Source organism: Trematomus bernacchii, unplaced genomic scaffold, assembly GCF_902827165.1.
Source record: "Trematomus bernacchii unplaced genomic scaffold, fTreBer1.1, whole genome shotgun sequence".
NCBI lineage: Eukaryota > Metazoa > Chordata > Actinopteri > Perciformes > Nototheniidae > Trematomus > Trematomus bernacchii.
In genome coordinates, this window is record NW_022987513.1 from 2,869,067 (window position 1) to 2,886,558 (window position 17,492).

At 39.3% G+C, this 17,492-nt stretch overlaps 1 protein-coding gene across 3 annotated transcripts in view; it reads right to left on the reverse strand.

Annotated features, from left to right (window-relative positions):
• Positions 1-7,121: 7,121 nt before the first annotated feature.
• ksr1a (kinase suppressor of ras 1a) overlaps positions 7,122-17,492 on the reverse strand; it is a 35,581-nt gene continuing 25,210 nt past the window's right edge. The window contains exons 10-21 of one of the 3 annotated variants that reach the window (XM_034114689.1): positions 17,246-17,414; positions 16,207-16,248; positions 15,859-15,907; positions 15,399-15,462; positions 14,244-14,510; positions 12,080-12,276; positions 11,014-11,110; positions 10,600-10,733; positions 10,146-10,277; positions 9,915-10,050; positions 9,349-9,482; positions 7,122-7,582 (exon numbers count right to left, since the gene is read on the reverse strand). In XM_034114689.1, the coding sequence (XP_033970580.1) occupies positions 7,576-7,582; positions 9,349-9,482; positions 9,915-10,050; positions 10,146-10,277; positions 10,600-10,733; positions 11,014-11,110; positions 12,080-12,276; positions 14,244-14,510; positions 15,399-15,462; positions 15,859-15,907; positions 16,207-16,248; positions 17,246-17,414 (1,428 nt within the window). In that variant the 3' untranslated portion in view covers positions 7,122-7,575. Of the gene's footprint in view, positions 7,583-9,056; positions 9,483-9,914; positions 10,051-10,145; positions 10,278-10,599; positions 10,734-11,013; positions 11,111-12,079; positions 12,277-14,243; positions 14,511-15,398; positions 15,463-15,858; positions 15,908-16,206; positions 16,249-17,245; positions 17,415-17,492 lie in introns of those variants that run through there. The other 2 variants (XM_034114680.1, XM_034114697.1) reach the window with 2 other exon arrangements.

The following is a 17,492-nucleotide window of genomic DNA, read 5'->3' on the forward strand; positions in this document are numbered from 1 at the left end:
AAAGTCAAACATGTTTGTTTCCACTGTTTTATTGTGTGCCTGTCGCGATAAGCAATTAATTGACTTATCGTACGATAAATAAAAATGAACTCCATAACTTTTCTGACCTCGATAAATTGCCATTTACATGAGGATGTGACTAGCAGTTTGAAAGTATGTACTTGAAATATTATTATATATTATCATTATGTCAGTGGTCTAAAATGGTCATACAACGGTGCCGACAATATTATCGTTTATCGCAATCATTTCCGGGAAAATGTATCCAACAAAATGAATTATCGTGAGAGGCCTATACATGAAACACACACACAAACAAATCTACAGACTTACTCCAAACTGCCAAATATATTAATTAACACACTCTCACTCTCATATACTCTTTGACTCTATTTTGGCCTAGTAGAACAATAAGCAGCAGACTTTTACTTTTTATCATTTCTACTGGATCTTAGATCTGCGCATGCGCAATATGGGTCGGGGATTGACCAACCGGCTCCCACTGCTCTGCTGTCTGGTGGGGGCGGATCGACAGCTTGAGCAGCTGTCAACTCAACATTGTAAATAACCAACCAAAAACGATCGCCGGTTCATCTTGTTTTTGGCGTGAGAATAGTTTGGGCAGCGTGAGTGCGTGAGAGCGTGAGATTGAGAGTGAAAGCGTGTGTCACACGCCAGATGCGTGAGAGTTGGCAACCCTGGTATACGCCGTGAAGTTGTTTGCGGCCTGCCAGTAAACCCAAAGCAGAAGAAGAAGAAGTGACGTCAGCGGCTTCATTTGCGTAATCTTCCCTCAGGGAACTTATTCCGGTGTGAACGCGATCGGCTGCCGATAGGTGCCGTTTACACGAGGACAAAACGGGTTTTATCTGCTACTTTTCTCTTGCGTATTGCCCGTTCGTTCACACGAGGCCGACACATAAACGCGGAAACGGACCCCGCAAACGATAACGGGTCCCAAGGTGGATAGATCTTCAAACGGAACGCTCTGGGAGGGCAAACGGCTCTGTGTGTACACCCTATACCATAGTTCAGTAACAGGCGGACCGTGGTCCGGATCTGGACCCAGACGCCGACCTATACGGACCTGGACCTATAATCAATACATTAATAGGGGATTTCAATTTTGACGGGGCGATTCTATTTTAACCGCCGCCGACAGGGGACGAAAGAGACGAGTGAGCGATACAGGAAGAGAAACACAGAAGAAGAGACGAGAGAGAGAGAAGAGGAGAGGAAAGTGAGTGAAGAGAATAATTAGCGATACAGGGAGAGAAGCGGAGAGGAGAGTGAACAGGCGTGTTAGCGGCAGACAGGGAGAGACAAATAATTACACATGGCGCTCTCCAAGAAGAGGAAAGTGGACAGTGAGAACAGAGCTTTTAACCCTGAGTGGACTCATTCATGTTCATCCTGCCCACTGGGAGCACAGAGCCAGTGGCCGTTTCTCAATGTCGAGTATACCTGCAGAGCCACTATTTCAAGTATACTACGTCATTGAGTGGCGCTGAAGGACTGTTTAAATGCATGTTAAATGCCCAGAATTCGGCGCTACTCGATGACGTAGTATACTTGAAATAGTGGCTCTGCAGCAGGTATACTCGACATTGAGAAACGGCCACAGTGTCTCATTTGTTCAGAGACCGTGGCGCTCATTAAAAGTCCCAATGTGAAACGCCACTATGAGACAAAACACAAAGTGTTTGACCAAACATTCCCTCTCAAGTCAGAAGTGAGGTCACAAAAAATAAGCAGTCTCAGAGCCCAATATGAGATCAGTCCACCAGGATCAAAATTAAAACTAAATATCGTTCCAGGCTAACCAATGAGCACCTGCATGTGTGTATGAGAATGGCCCTGACACCATTTCAGCCCAGATTTAAACTCCTGACACTGGCAGGACAAGCTCGAGCTCAATTCTCACACTGAATAAAAAAAGGTGTGAGGGACTGCAATATAAGAGGGAAAGAAAGAGAAACTTTAAAACGGTTCAATTGTTATGATGTGTAAAGACTGATACTGTATTGCTCTATAATCGGCTGAAACTGTTAAGTCATGATGTGAAACGGTTAACAAAGAAAAAGGGAAACTCAAGCTGCTGCTACACTTTTTATTTTATTTATCTAAAATTAAGCACTTTAAAGATGCACATATTTTCAAAAACTATTTTATTTCCTTGCAGCCCGAGAGGAACATTACACATATCCACAGAACTAAGTGGGAACAAAGTACGGCAAAGTATTGGGTGTGAAAGCGGCTAATATGGTTCAGAATGTAGAGAGTGAAGTTGACTACAATTGCTTTCTGTTGGGTCTTTATGCCACCTAGAGGCCAACTGGGATTTTGAACATGACACAGATGATATAAGCTTCTATAAGATACTCAAATGAGCTCCAAGGTTAAGCATAATTGCAAATTGAAAGAGAAGTTAGACAATCCTTTCTTTCTTGCAGGACCATCAGGGAGATGACACCCACCGGGTGTGCTCATATTACGCATGCTCTTCTTCCTACACATTCTGAGTGGAGGCTTTTCATTCTCCCAAGACAACAACCAGCCTACTTTCACTCGCCTACAATACACAACACTAATGATCTTTCTAAAGTGCCCAAATTATTGTTTATTTTTATTTTTAATTATTGTAAATGAGGTATGCTTTGAATCCATATGTTCATATTTTCACAGATCCTCTACTCACAACCTAAAAGAACACAAACAGGACCATATACTTTACTCTAAATGTTAATTATGATATAAAAACGATACAGAAACCTTTTCCAATATGTTGTTATGTTCATGTTCACTTCATATACAGGCATAGCAAATACCTAAAACAGCTTTACAACACTTATATCAGTCTGGCAATGGCTTTCATGCACAAGGGAAAATAGAACCAATTCTTTGAGTACATTTTTTCTTTACTCAGTTCTCAAGTCTTAAAAATGTGGTAACAATAGCATACATAATACAACATTAATTATGTTAAAATGCATGGCATTATCCAAACATATAATTTTTAGAATCTATACAAATATAGTTTCAGCTAGCTCAAATGTATGAAAGGAGAAGGGAGAAAATGAAGAATCCTATGTGGTGATCGACACATATTAAAGCTGCATTACGTCACAGTTTGAAGGTGAAGAAGATTACTGTGAGAATGTTTTTCTGTTTCCGCTGTGACATTTTCAAAGCTTTCAAGCATTTGCACTTATTCCATGACTTTTCCAATACTGGGAAATGCCATAAAAAAATGCCATCACTTTCCTGGTTTGTCTTTTATCCTACAGTATAAACCCTGTTTGTTCTAACAACTCACCAATCATTATCATGTTTTATGGCATATCCTTCAATCATATGCGTTTCCTGAGTGAGATCTCAGTACAAGCCAAGGATTACTTTGTATAATTAATTTGTATACGCTGTAAACACCAAGTACATAAATGTAAAATCCAACTATGTAATGTATTTAGTCATCTCATTTTTTAAAGTAAGCCTAGAAAACTAAAGTTAGTTTTAGGATCTGTCAATTATACAGTATAATTTGAAAATAATCAAATTAAATACATTGTATTTGAGTAAAATAAAAACAAAGTCCACTGTATTGTTACATGACAAGCCTCATTTTATTGTCTTTATTGGATGAAAACAGAAACTGTGTGTACAGAATGGTAGTCACATGCAATACAAAAATATGAATTTTTACAATAACATAAAAAAACATGTAGGCCCATTCTAAAAAAAATGTACAGCTTTTATACAGTATTATATACATGAAAAAAATATAAATATATATACATCTGTAGTAGCCATAGCAGTACCTATTCCAAAACGTTGTGATGTATTTTACATATAAAATGTTTTTACAAATATTAGAAGAAACATGTTCATTTGCTGTACATTAAATAATGTATGTACATTACATACCATTGGATTTGCAACACAACATTTACTGCAGTCTTCCACAAAATCAACCCTACGGAATTCAACACAATAAGCTCACCTTAGTCACACTTGCACGCACACACAGAGACACACAGAGAGACACACACACCAAATAAATTCCAGCACGCGACCTGAAGCCTGCAATCACAAAGAGCATACACAAGCGCGCACAAGAGGTAATGTTCTGGGAAGATATAGGACACTTCTGCGCCAGGTTCCTGATTCATTTTTCCCTTTGCGCAGAGAATGAAATCACTCAACTTCTTGAAGAAGGATCTTTCTTAATAAGTCATATTTGTATAAGGTGCACTTTACACTTCAATGGATGGATATTATTATTAAAAAAGTCATTTATCACAAAAAGCCAGCATTATTCTATTCCCATGTGGATTAGGAATTATGAAAGGAATATTTCCCTTGTGTCTTTTCATTTCCGGAAACAGTATTCCTCATCAGTGCCCCGTTTTCAAATGCATCCAAATAACAGTGAATTTACCAGGTTATACTCCAAAAATGACAACATACAAGTGAGCATATCACACTGTCCAACTCTCCGAGACCCTCTTGAAGATAAAAAAAAAAGAAAAGGAAGCACTTTCCATAATGCCCATGTCCTTAATGCATTATAAACATACTTGTAATACCTTAAAAATAGTCATAGTTATAAGTTTTCATAAATATACAAAAACATTCTTTATAACAACAAATATCACTTAAAATAAAACATTTCATAATGACTTCTAAGGTCAAGTTTCATAATAATTAATAATTTCTGGTCACTTGGACATTTTAGATTATGTTTCCAGCTGGGTTCGGTTGTTTGTTTGCCTGACAGCAGAACTACAGAGAAACAACAAGCCTGATTGTCACAACATCTTGTTAAAGGTTATAGAGAGGCGAAGTCCCTCCCTTTCCGCGGGAGCTCCATGGGACCTTATTTCGGGAAAAAAAGTATGTATTGAAGTCAATGGGGAGAGAAAGATTATCTTTCGATCCCGTTTGAATTGAGCCACGAATTACACATATGATGTTTGTCAATTTAAAAGATAATTTTGTAAGTCAAAAAAATAAAAATGTGTCGTAAAACTGTGAAGTAACACCTTTTTTTTTGTGTGAAACCGCTCAATGAACTACATCTCCCGTCTCGCACCACACACCAAGACGGCCGTCACGTTGGCACATTTCACTTCTTTCTTTCAGAATGAGGCGGAAAGTATTAAGAGGTGAAAATCACTACAAGTCTGGGCATGTTGAGAGCTGTATACACACAAGGGGAGTTAGTCGGTTCGTAAGAGCCAGCGTGCGGGACTGGGATTCTGGGATTTGTAGTCTTTCTAGTTGCGTATTTTTCATAGTCTTATATTTCAACAGCTTTACGACAAACTGTGACTTTTTTGACATTGAAATTATTTTTTAAATTGACAAACATCATATGTGTAATTCGTGGCACAATTCAAACGGGATCGAGAGATACGTTTTCTCTCTCCATTGACGTCAATACATACTTTTTCCGAAATAAGGTCCCATGCAGGTCCCCGGAAGGGGAGGGACTTCGCCTCTTGTGGGACAGGGAGGAATCCGTCACATTTCGGAGCAGATCCAAATCAAGATGCTGGTTTTAATTCCATTCGAATTGTGCCATGAATTATACACTTAATTCTTGTAAATGTAAAGGATTTTTCATCAAGTCAAGTAGCGAACTAGCAAGCCAAGGTACCGGCTGACGTATATTGTGTGGGACATAAATGCTTTTCTTAAAGCAAACAATTATTACTTATTGTAACTTAAAGCAGCTTCGAATGTATTATATCTGCCTATAACTCTAAAATTAGTTTACTTAAAGGTGGGGTAGGTAATTTTGGAGAAACTGGCTCGAGATCGCTAGAATTTGAAAATACACAACCGGAGAAAATCTGCCACTTCCTTATAGAGCCCCTCCTCCAACACACACGAACGCGCACATGACCAATGAGGGCACAAGATAAGTTTGTGCACAGATGGAAGGCTGACGGGCAGGTAGGCCATCCAGTTATTTTAGCCGGGCCGGCTAAAATGATTGGTCGTGCTTTTTACAGTATTTCGGCTTCCACAGATGACATTTTTTTATGGATTTTTTGTCAAAGCACTTAAGATATTCATTGCTATCGGGATGTTAAGAGCAGTCCATGGAATATAACAAAAAGTGTATCTCGAGCCGGTTTCTCAAACTTACCTACCCTACCTTTAAAGCACCAATGAGACCAACTTTTAATCACAATTCTTTCTTAAAGAAAATGTATTTCTTTAAGAAAGAATACAAAAAAGAATATTTATATGTTAATAATTTAGTTTTTGGGAGAAGGGGTGGGATGAAATAAGTGTAAACTTCTTCCCACCCCTTTTCGGATGTGTAATTAAGTAGAGTAATATTTTTGTATATCAATTTGCCACTGCTTATTTTTTGTATTGTATAATAATTCTCATGTTACATTTTTGTATTATTGTTTTACACATTCTAAATAAATCTGATCAAATCAAAATCACATTTTAATGCATTATCAACAATTATAATGCATTATAAAAAAGATTAATATTCCTTATAACATTTTTAAAATGTATTACAAAGTATAATAGATATAATACACTGGTACAACAAAATAATCAGCGAGAAACAATTATGTAACGTATTGCTGATACATGACCTAAGTCATTAAAAAATGCTTTACATGTTAATTAATACTATTGTTATAAAGCATTACGGAAATCTACAAGTGCTTAAAACTATAATTAAACCGTGATTTAAGCAGCTTGTAACGAATTGGAACTATGTTTATAATGCATTGTAGAAGTGGCACAGTAAAAAGTGTTACCAAAGAAAACACTGCAAATATGATTATTCCAAACCGAACAAAACAACAAAAAGAGTTATTGATTCTTCTTTTGCTCCTGTTGACAAAGTGCGTATTGTGTCTATGTCCTCATTGGCTGGTGACGGTCTCAGCACAACCAATAAAAAGTGAGATAGGGAGGCTTTGAGAACATCACTCAGCCTGCAAACACGTGTAAACCCCTCGAGGGGGGGGAACACTGATCAATTAAGTGGTCCATTTTATAGTAGGGTCCTTTTAATGTTGTGTGTGTGTGTGTGTGTGTGTGTGTGTGTGTGTGTGTGTGTGTGTGTGTGTGTGTGTGTGTGTGTGTGTGTGTGTGTGTGTGTGTGTGTGTGTGTGTGTGTGTGTGTGTGTGTAAAAGGAGGCCGTGTGAGAACAACCACATCACAGCAGCACAGAGAAGGTGAGCAGGCACAGCAGTCAGTCAGCACAGACACCACAAGCCAGTTATTCAGAGTCCCGGAACAACATCATAGAACAAAGAGATATTAGACGAAAGAAGGGGGGGGGAGGGAAAGCGTGAAGGACAACAGCTGTCCCCCCCCCCCCCCCCTCCCCCATCCACAACACCTCGCTCCACCGGTCCTCTCTTCCCCCCCGACGAGATAAAACGGTTAGACATGGAAGATCAGACTGCGGGTTAGTGGAAAGCGGAGTCTGTTTTCAGGCAATGCTTTAATCAATCCTGTAAGAGTTAAGGATACAGGAGCATGCAAGGCAGACCCAGGCTTTGTTTTGCATTGCTTATGTTTCAGGGTGACTGCTACAACCTGGAGAAGAAAAGAGAAATACAAACAATTAAAAGAGAGAGAATAAAATAATAAAAGAGAGAAAAGAGCAAAGGGAAACACAACGTTAGACGGTTAGTGAAAGTGATACAGTGCAGAAAGCATCATTGTAAAGCAGCAGGATATTACATACACACAGATTACTTAAGGGATTATACTTCGGGATTATACTTTGTAAAAAGCTAGCTGTTACAGTTTATTTAAAGATTCACTTCATCATTTTATGAAAGTTAAGTCATTTGTATTGTTTTCTCTTAAGCGGACACTACAGGTAAATCACATTTTTACATTCAAGTTAACTGAAATTTAAAATATTTAAATGACCTATTATCTTGTATATGTTCACATTTTCATGCTTTTCCAGAACAGAAATATAATCATAAGATGTTCAAAAAGCTGGTTTCATTTGACTAACATCGAACGGTGCGTCTACACAGCAGCGTTAAAAAAAATCTTGAAACGCTTCTGCCCATTCACTTTGAATGGGGTGACGTCACTTTCCCTCACTTTTCGCCGAACTGCATTGTGGGCAGGCGAGCGGAGATTTTCAGGATTTTCAGGATTCAAAGTTGAACAATGTTCAACTTTTGAGGCTGAGGTGGAAGCGTCAGCCAATCAAATCCCGTGTACGCAAATCTGACAGTTCAAGCTCTAGCCAATCAAACGGCGTGTATGCTGGGAGAGACATACCGCAGGTCATTTCCTCATATTCCAAAAAATGGAGGAGAAATTAGCGGTAGCGAATCACCCGGTGCTTTATGACCAGTCCCTATTTACCTACCGGGATATAAACCGGAGGAGCCTGGCATGGAGGGAGGTGGCAGAGACAGTGGTAGGTTTTCGCCTGTTTGGGGAGTTTATATCCAGTTTACTTCGGGCTTTTTTGCTTCGTATGTCGCGGGCGGGAGATTCATGTGATTGGTTGTTCGTGCCTTGCTCGCAAAAAATCCTCAAGCTTCAGATACGCCCACCTCCAAGATTTTTTTAACGCTGCTGTGTGGACGCACCGTTAGAGTCCAAATATTTCCATAAAATGTGTTTTTGGATGTTTTCTTTCCACTAAAGAATACGTTATGCAACTACAATAACCCAATATTGACCAGTGCATGAAAAGCTATATTTATCTTCACATCGCAAAGAAAACAAGCTTGTATTTCTCCCATCATACAGCTAATCAAAACTGGCATTTAACTAGGATTGATAGTGAAGCCTTCACTGCTGGTTTTAAAAATGTTTTTAAAATGGTAGACTCGAAGTAGAAAATGATTAGCGGTTTGTGAGAAAGCAAATCATAAATAAGAAGTGGAAAACCAGTGGGAAACATGATGTAAAGTTGTAAATGAATGCGTACATTAAAGTGAAATAGCTGGTGCAGCAAATAACAGGAATAACACACACATATATGATATATAATGCAACACTTTTCCCTCAAGTGACAATAATCAGGAGTCTTGTGTGACAGTGAATAAATCAAACTTTACAATTCACATTGACATATTTAAACCACAATGTTCACATTCCATTAGAGAGCGAGGTTAAAAAGGAATTATAAATGATTTCAAACCTACAGTATGTAACTGATATTATCTACCAAATAAGACTGTGTAACCCTAACCGTTAACCCTAAGGCTCATCACTGAGGAGCCGATGTACTACAAGCAAACAGAAGATATACGAATATGTGAGATATCTTTTCTGGTTTCACGCTTCTAGTCTCTTCTCATCGTCCTTAATTGTTGGATACGTACTCTGCAGACTTCCAGAAGTGTCCGGGGTGTGAGAGCCGGCGGTTGAGTTTGGGCAGCTTCTCCAGCATGTCGGCCAGCTGGGTGAAGGGGGGGCGGTCCCTCAGGTCGTACGCCCAGCAGGCAGACAGGATCTCCTGAGACACAGAACACTTTGAGAAGGACGCTGAAGGACACGCACTCTGTGGCTCTGGACCATACCATATGATACCATGATACTTGATTTTCAGACCAAGTCTGACATTCAGATAGAAAGCTTATATGCAACGTCAACAAGGACAAATGATTAGACTGGAAACCCAGAAACAGATCTATAACGGAACATTACAATCACTAAAAACAACATGTTAAGATAAGGTACTGGTGAACTAACTTCATTAAATCGTGGGACCCTGTATCTCCGATTTGATGGCAATAATTCATATTAACTATTTCCAAAAACAGATGATGATAGATCTTAAAAGTGTTTACAACATCTACATCTTTCTGCATCACCAGAGCACAGGTGACTGATATAAGCAGAATAATCATGAACCTGTCTCAGTGTCACAGTTTGTGTTTGTACTCACAGAGACCTCCTTGCCGAGGCTAATTTCCGCCAGGACCTTCTTAATGCCCTCTCCGCTGCCCACCTGCCAGATGGTAGCTTCCACATGCTGGTTGGTGATTGGCCAGTCCCTTGCTTGAAGCTCGTACCAAATGGTGCTGAAAGGAGGGAGGGGGGAAATGAAGAAGAATGATTCATCTGTCCCGTAAGCTCTCAGACAGACGCAGGTGTGACAGGAGTGTGCAGAACTCACCCAAAGGCGTACACATCTGCCGAGGTGGAAAAAGGAAGTTGGTCCTCGTTGTTACCCGGGCTCATCCTGCGCACAATCTCCGGGGCGAGGTAACAAATCCAGCCATGTGGAAGTTTGAGTTTGTTCTCACGCCTGGAAAAACAAACGGGGGAAAAATGGGTACACATTTGTCAGAAACAAATCAAATGGAGTGGAAAATCTGATCATTAACTAGAGTGGAAAATACATTAACTAAATGTAGTCCACCTCCAATTCCTGTGTACAAAAGCTATCCATGAAGCAAAGGGAGTGTTTTTTCTCCAATTTTACAATCAGGAGAAAAATAGTAGCTTTCAAGTGAACTGCCTGCAGGACTCAGGAATGATTACAAATCACTGCATCTCTCCATCTCGCAGTGCGGTGTGAAGAGCTCTCTGTGTCACTTTGTGTTTTTAAGGCCTCGAGAGTTTCTTACCTCCCCTCCTGAACCACTCCAGAGATCCCAAACAGCCCGAAGTCAGTGATTATGACTTTATTGGTGTCATGAAAAACGTTCTTCGACTTCAAGTCTTTGTGAACAATGCCTTTAGCGTGCAGATAGCCCATTCCCTGCGTTGGAAGACAAACGACCGTTATAAATGATTATAGTCCTATTTTTCTGCGGAATGGCTTTTTAATGCCGGCAACATGCTCTTTTAAAATGAAACATAAACCATACATCAATCAGCAATTCCACATATTTGGCTTTATATACGGATTTCCTGTTTCTCAGAATGAAAGTATATTTAGCTGCTTGTGGACATCAAATGTGGCTTTGACATTTGTTGTGCTTAAATTATTACAAATGCATCAATATGTGTTCTGATAATAGATATAGAAGAAACATTACCTTTACAATCTCCTGAGCAATTTGTCTGGTCTTATTAATATCCAAAGTGTTTTTAGTGTCTCGAACAACTGAATACAGTGTTCTCCCTTTGCAGAAACTGTGGAAAAAGAAGAAGAAAAGATTCAATTTAAAATAAGAAACGTTTATTTGGTAGGGGTAAAATCACAATACAATATTAGATCAATTATTTGGACAATGATATAATATGTGCCTATATCACAATGTTTACCCTAATATACTAATAGCTAAAAAGAGCATAAAGTGTTGTAAAAAGATCAGATTGTATTTCTTCTCTGTAAGCTGTTCTGTTCTGTAGGCTAATACTTTAAGAGTGAATATATACTCCTACTGCCTGAATCTGCTTTATGGTTTTCACTTTCTTTGGTTCTTTAGTAGTGCGTGAGCTTAACTGTGTGTATGAAACTAAAACTGATCATTTTCTATCAGCTCAGATTTTATTTCTGCTTTTTTAAACTGTAGTATGTGCTCATGTGTTTCAGTGTTGGTGTAGAGGCTACTGCCTGAATGTGCTTCATGAAAGGCAGGATTTCCTATAAATAAAATAATTTCTGATCCTAAATATCTTGGTTTCTTCTTTTCTAGGGTTACATTTTTCTGTTACATAATACATTTCAACATCTTATAGATATTTATTTTCTCTTGTATCTATTTGCATTTTATATTGAGGTAATCCAAAAGTAACGGAAAGTAATCCGGTCACATTACTTTTTTAATTGATACTCAGATTAGGTTACTGATTACATTTTTTTTTACAACCCCCCCAACCTTGCAGACAGCATCATAAAGTACTTACATTAAACACATCAGTTGCATTTATATCAACTCTACTATTAAAGGCCACATACAGTATCTCATGTGTAAGCATTTTTAGGGGAGGAAGTGCACTTTTAAGACAGATGCCCCCATGTTCAAAATAAAAGTGAGTTTTAAAGATGAGGATAGCCAACAATGATATTAGGTCATTGGACTCTGAATCAATCCATATTGATACCAAGCTCTTGGGTTAAAATCATCTTAGAGGTGCGTTCCATGTTCCTGCTCTCACCTCGTGATGATGGCCAGGTGGGGGGGGGCCATGCAGGCCCCCATGAAGAGGACCACGTTCTCGTGCCGGGTCTGTCTGTAGTTCATCACCTCCTTCTTGAAGAGCTTCAGATGGTCCTGGTTGTTCCCGTCGATCTCCAGCAGCCGGATGGCCACCTCTCCGTGCCACCGCCCTTTGTGCACTTTGCCCCAGCGGCCCTGAACAACACAGCATGTTAGAGCCACTATTTGGTTTGTATAAGAAAGGCCACCTAATTGTGAGGTCTGTAGTCAACAGAGTATAAAAGACTACAAATCCCACGGAGTCTCATCTCAAAGTGACAGAGATGGGCAACCTGTTAGAAAGACACCATAGAGGCACAGTTTTTAACCGTTCAATTACCCTTTAAAGGTCCCCTATTAGACTGTTTTTCATCAATATATTATAGGTCTCAGATATATACAAAACATGTCTCTGAAGTGTTGTGCTGATTCTCTGTCTGTTAATTTAGATGAAAATAAGGAGCCCCTCCCCATGCCCCTCTGAGAGATATTTGGTTCAAAAGAACACAATGGTGCTCTAGGAGGAGATTCAGGTGATAAGGTGTGTGGGGGGGGTTACCTTGGTTGGTGATTGGCTAATGGTTACACAAGCCAACAAATTGCTATGACATCATAAAGTGGCCAAAATCTGATCAGCTCATTTCAGACAGGTTTTTATATAAATGGATCAGGACAAAAAGTGAGAGAATCTTTTTTCCTGAAACTTTCAGAATGTCTGTACACAGAGGGGACACATGCTTATGTATCAGGGATGCAAACACAAGTATGGTGAAAAAAGAGAGAACTATTCGAAGCAGAAAAAAAAAGCGTAATATACCATCTCTGACAAAGGCCTGTGCTATAATGCTTCAATCAACTGGCTATTCTTTATAATATACTCAGATCAATAGGACACAGAGATGTTAAGTTATAAATCAAGGGTTTTTATTATTATTTACAGCAGGGGTGGGGAACCTTTTTCCTCTCAAGGGCCATTTCAATTTTTACAACATCCTCCGAGGGCCGTACAAATTATTGAACTCAACCTCTGCTTAAAAAAACTAAAATCACAGCCCATTCATTTCGCCTTTCTTTCATGTGTGCAAAGAAAAAGCAACCTCTCAATCCAGATATCTCACCATGACTCGCGCATGCATGCACGTGCACGGTTGTGGCATGACCACCAAAACAGAAAGATATGGACACAAGATGTGTGCAAATGTATTTAGTTTCCTATCCATGTGAACATGATTTAAGTGGGGGGGGGGGACCTAACCTCCTCTAGGGGGGTCCGGGGCATGCTCCCCCGGGAAGATTTGTTTTTAAATGTTGAAGTTAAAAGCATCAATCTGGTGCACTTCGAGAGCAACATTAAGAGATCTATGGATACATCTCTCAACACCCATATGAAACAGAACTGTAAGCAGATTTATTTTTCTTTATGGATATTTTACAAATCACTCCCCTTTTAAACTGTATTCTTGTTATTTTTAAAAACTTTTTTGTTACTGTCATATAGTATTTTATACCTGTTTTTCATTTAGTTTCTTATTTTTTTATAACTATAATGATCATATCAAGGTGTGCCTTAACCTCACTGAGCTGAGGTTATTTGAGCCTCTCAGCCTCTCAGGAGAGAGCTCTCTTCCACCTGGTTGTGGAAAAAGCTCTTTATATTCATTAGCATAGCAAGTTGGGCTTTCAACTAAAGACACAGCCACGCAAAAACTGCGGCATGTGTACGGCTCCTTATGGGTACTGCAATATTTGAAGTGCTGGAGCGGCGTTCCTATGCTCTCCGTCAACAATACACCACGTGATGACACGTTACGCTCGTGTTGTGTTCAAGGAACCTGTCCTTGGCCAGGAAAAACAGGCACTCTGTTTAATTATTTTGCGGTCTAGATTTCTTAAACATTTTTTGAAGTGAGAAGTTGTCCGTCAGTCCGTGAGTCGGACCCCCCCCCCCCCCCCAAAACGAAAAACTCTTCGGTTCTCCACGAATTACACAAGTCACCCAAATCAGCGTTAAAAAAGCGGGAGGTGCCGAAAAGAGACTAATTTGCATGCATGATGTATAAAAGAAATGAAAAAGAGGATTTTGCCTAATAGGTGACCTTTAACATCTGGGTCCAATTCCTCACCTTTCCTATGAGTTCCCCGAGGTCCAGCTGTTCGAAGGGGATGTCCCACTCCTGCAGGTAGACGCTGGTCTGGCTGGCCTTGCGGCAGATGGGGCTCTTCCATTGGTTCCCCCGGGAGCTGGGCAGGTCGTCCAGCTCGTCACACTCTCCGTCCGATCCCATGTTCATCCTGATGTCCTCTTCCTCGTCCTCCCCTTGATTCTCATCCTCTGCTTCCTCGTTATCCTCTTCCTCTTCATCTTCGACTTCAATTTCCTCCTCTCCTTCCTGTGAGACAATGGTGATTAGGGCTGCGTAATTAATCGACTTTTTTTCGAAATTGCAATATGGACGAGTGCAATATCGAAATCACAGCTAGCGCGATAATTAGGAAAGGCAAACAAAAACATTATTCTATATTAATTATTGCAGTATTTTACAGATTAGTTTGGGACAGATGTATATTTTGTAAATTGTGTAATTTTCTTTGTTGTATAACTTACATTTTTTGTTATGCATGCTTCTTAGTTTACATGAAGCTGTCTTAGGCTCTTTTCTGCTGTAACAGATATACATTTCCCCTCTGTGGGACGAATAAAGGGATTCTGAGATCCTCAACAAAAAAAAACTCAATCCCTTTAATATCGAAAAAGTATATCTCAATTGCAATATCAGTACTCGTTTCTAAATATGAAAACAAATTGATTTTTTTTAAATGATCAATCTAGGTATGTTATTAATATGGAAAGTATGAACTGATGTATTCATATCAGGGCTCTGCAACACAACTTGTAGAAATAAAATGGACCCTTCATCTCTCTTTGCATTAAACAGCTGATTTGAACATGTTCCTCTCTCACGATATGGGGAAAAGACTATCAGACAATAAAACCAGAATTAAAGCGGTTGTTTTCTCAAATACATTTACAACACGTCCAAAGGCGCTGTATGTCAAATGCACCATAGCTCCAGTTTTGGCAAAGAGTTTCAGGCTTCTCCAACAATACATCATACGATACACTATATAATAGTGCTACAGTATAGACAAGATGGTGCGTGAATAAGCTAAATATATTCAGATTAAACAGAATCAGATAAAATACTGAAAAAAACACTGGAATAATAGATACAAATGAATATGTGGATTAAAAAGATGATCAGTGTTGTGAACGTTACCTCTTCATCCTCATCTTCTACCAGCTCAGATCGTATGTCGTCCGCTGCTGGCTCTATCTCACTGCTGTGACACAGAGAACTGATATTAAAGGGGGAATCCATACAAAAAGTAACGGATGATTGTGTTTTTGCTGAGTGAACTTTTAATTACCTGGAATAGGGGTTATATTATTATTTTCTAATTGTCTGTGTCTATTAGCTTTCATCTGTGCTTGTGTTTCTGTTGTGTGTTTATTGGTTTGTATGCATGTACTTTTAAATGTGCATATGTGCTGTAATTTGTGTATGTGTTTGAACTGTGCTCATGTGTGTTTTTCCATAGGCTTATTTGCTTTTATAAATGTTTCAGTCTTCATTGCTTAATCTGGCACATTTACATGATGGACTCAAGTGGTCATATTCATTAATGTCCATTGCCTCTTTTAAATGAATAAATACAAAAATAATATTATTGTCTTACACAGTGTCTCGGAGGACATCAGGGTGCAAATGAGCAGGACTGGAGACATCTGTAAAGAGAAATAACCACGTTTAGGAGGAATTGAGGGGCAACAATGTTATCTTTTTTCATGTTTACTCCCTTTTCCTTTAAGAAAGATTCATGCTCCACAACATACTGAATATCACTGCACATGCAATATCCCCACCAGCAGATGGTGGCAAAAGGCTGTTAAGAGTCAACATGCAGTGAAGATGGATACAAGTTTAAAAGAAAACATGCAGAATACAGAGAGAAGATCTACGGGGTAATGTGATCTGAAGAAGGAGAATCACAGTGCAGTGTGACACTTTAGGACCATCAACTCACCGGGGAAGATAAACTGCTGCCTGTGCTGAAAGTAACAGGCAGCTTTTGCACAGACAAAGAGAGGGAAGACCGACAAGCATGGCAGGGAGAGAGACCTTTGGTTAGAGAAGCTTTGGATTAACAGACTTTGTCAAATGAAGAGCATTGTTCAGTGTTTAAAGGAGACACTACAGGTGAGTAAGAACAACATTTTAACTAATGGATATCATCAGGAAACTATCCCGTTGTATAAGGTGTTTTCTGAAATGTTTAAATAAATAACCCTTCTTGTTTCAATTTGCTGACATATTAAGAGTCAAAGGTTTTTACAGAAGAAATGTATATAAGGAAATATTGTCAACAGCTATAAAAAAACAGACATTTCTGCCATGTTTTCCTGAATTAAATCAAAGGAAAAATCTAACCATTAATGATAAATTCATTTAAAAAACCTTTAGAATATATATATATATATATATGTTTTATGTAAGTGCTACTGAATCGAAGATACAGTATGTGGCTGAGGGTATGAGAAAAAAGTCATATTAAGAAAAAACCTTTACAAATATATGTATTGTAAGAGACTACAGCTAAATATGAGCAACATTTTAAGAAATGTAATGTTTCTATGAAAGCTTTCTGAAATTGTATCTTCAAATGAGGCATTTTTTCATGCTAACTTTTGGTGATTATAGAATACTGTCAAGACGCCATTAGACAACGTTTTGGAAATAAACACATGTGTTTTTAATTATGTTTTCTTTCTCCTAGTCTGAAAGATCATGGAAGCAAAATTACCCAGACCTTCAAAATTGACAAGTGCATTACAAAAAAGATTTGTACTGTAATGTCTGACCTAACTGTAACATAGGGAGAGAAAGGGAAAGAGGAGGATGTTTGTAGCCCATACTATTAAATACTGGGTGATTGAGGGAGAAAAGTCATCTGTATTATAAGGAAAAATGTAAGAGTACTATCCTAGCATGCACGTTTTAGGATGTGCATCTGGAATGTTGTTTGTCTATCGGAGTTCCTGCTTCCCAGCGTTAGTGAGGCTCACCTGGGAAGTTGAAGCGGCTGTCCCGGTGGTTCTTGGGCGAGGGGTTGGGTGGAGGAGTGGCGCTTGGGGGGTTGCTCTGCTGGAAGGGCGCTGGGGAGGAGGGGGTGGAGGAGGTGGTGGAGGACGGGTTGCTGCTGGAGTCCAGCTGGTTCAGCACCGGAGGATGGTCCTGGTGGGGGCGCGCGGGGGGGGGGGGGGGGGGGGGGGGGGGGGCACAAACGAGACGATCAGAGTTGATAGTTAGGAT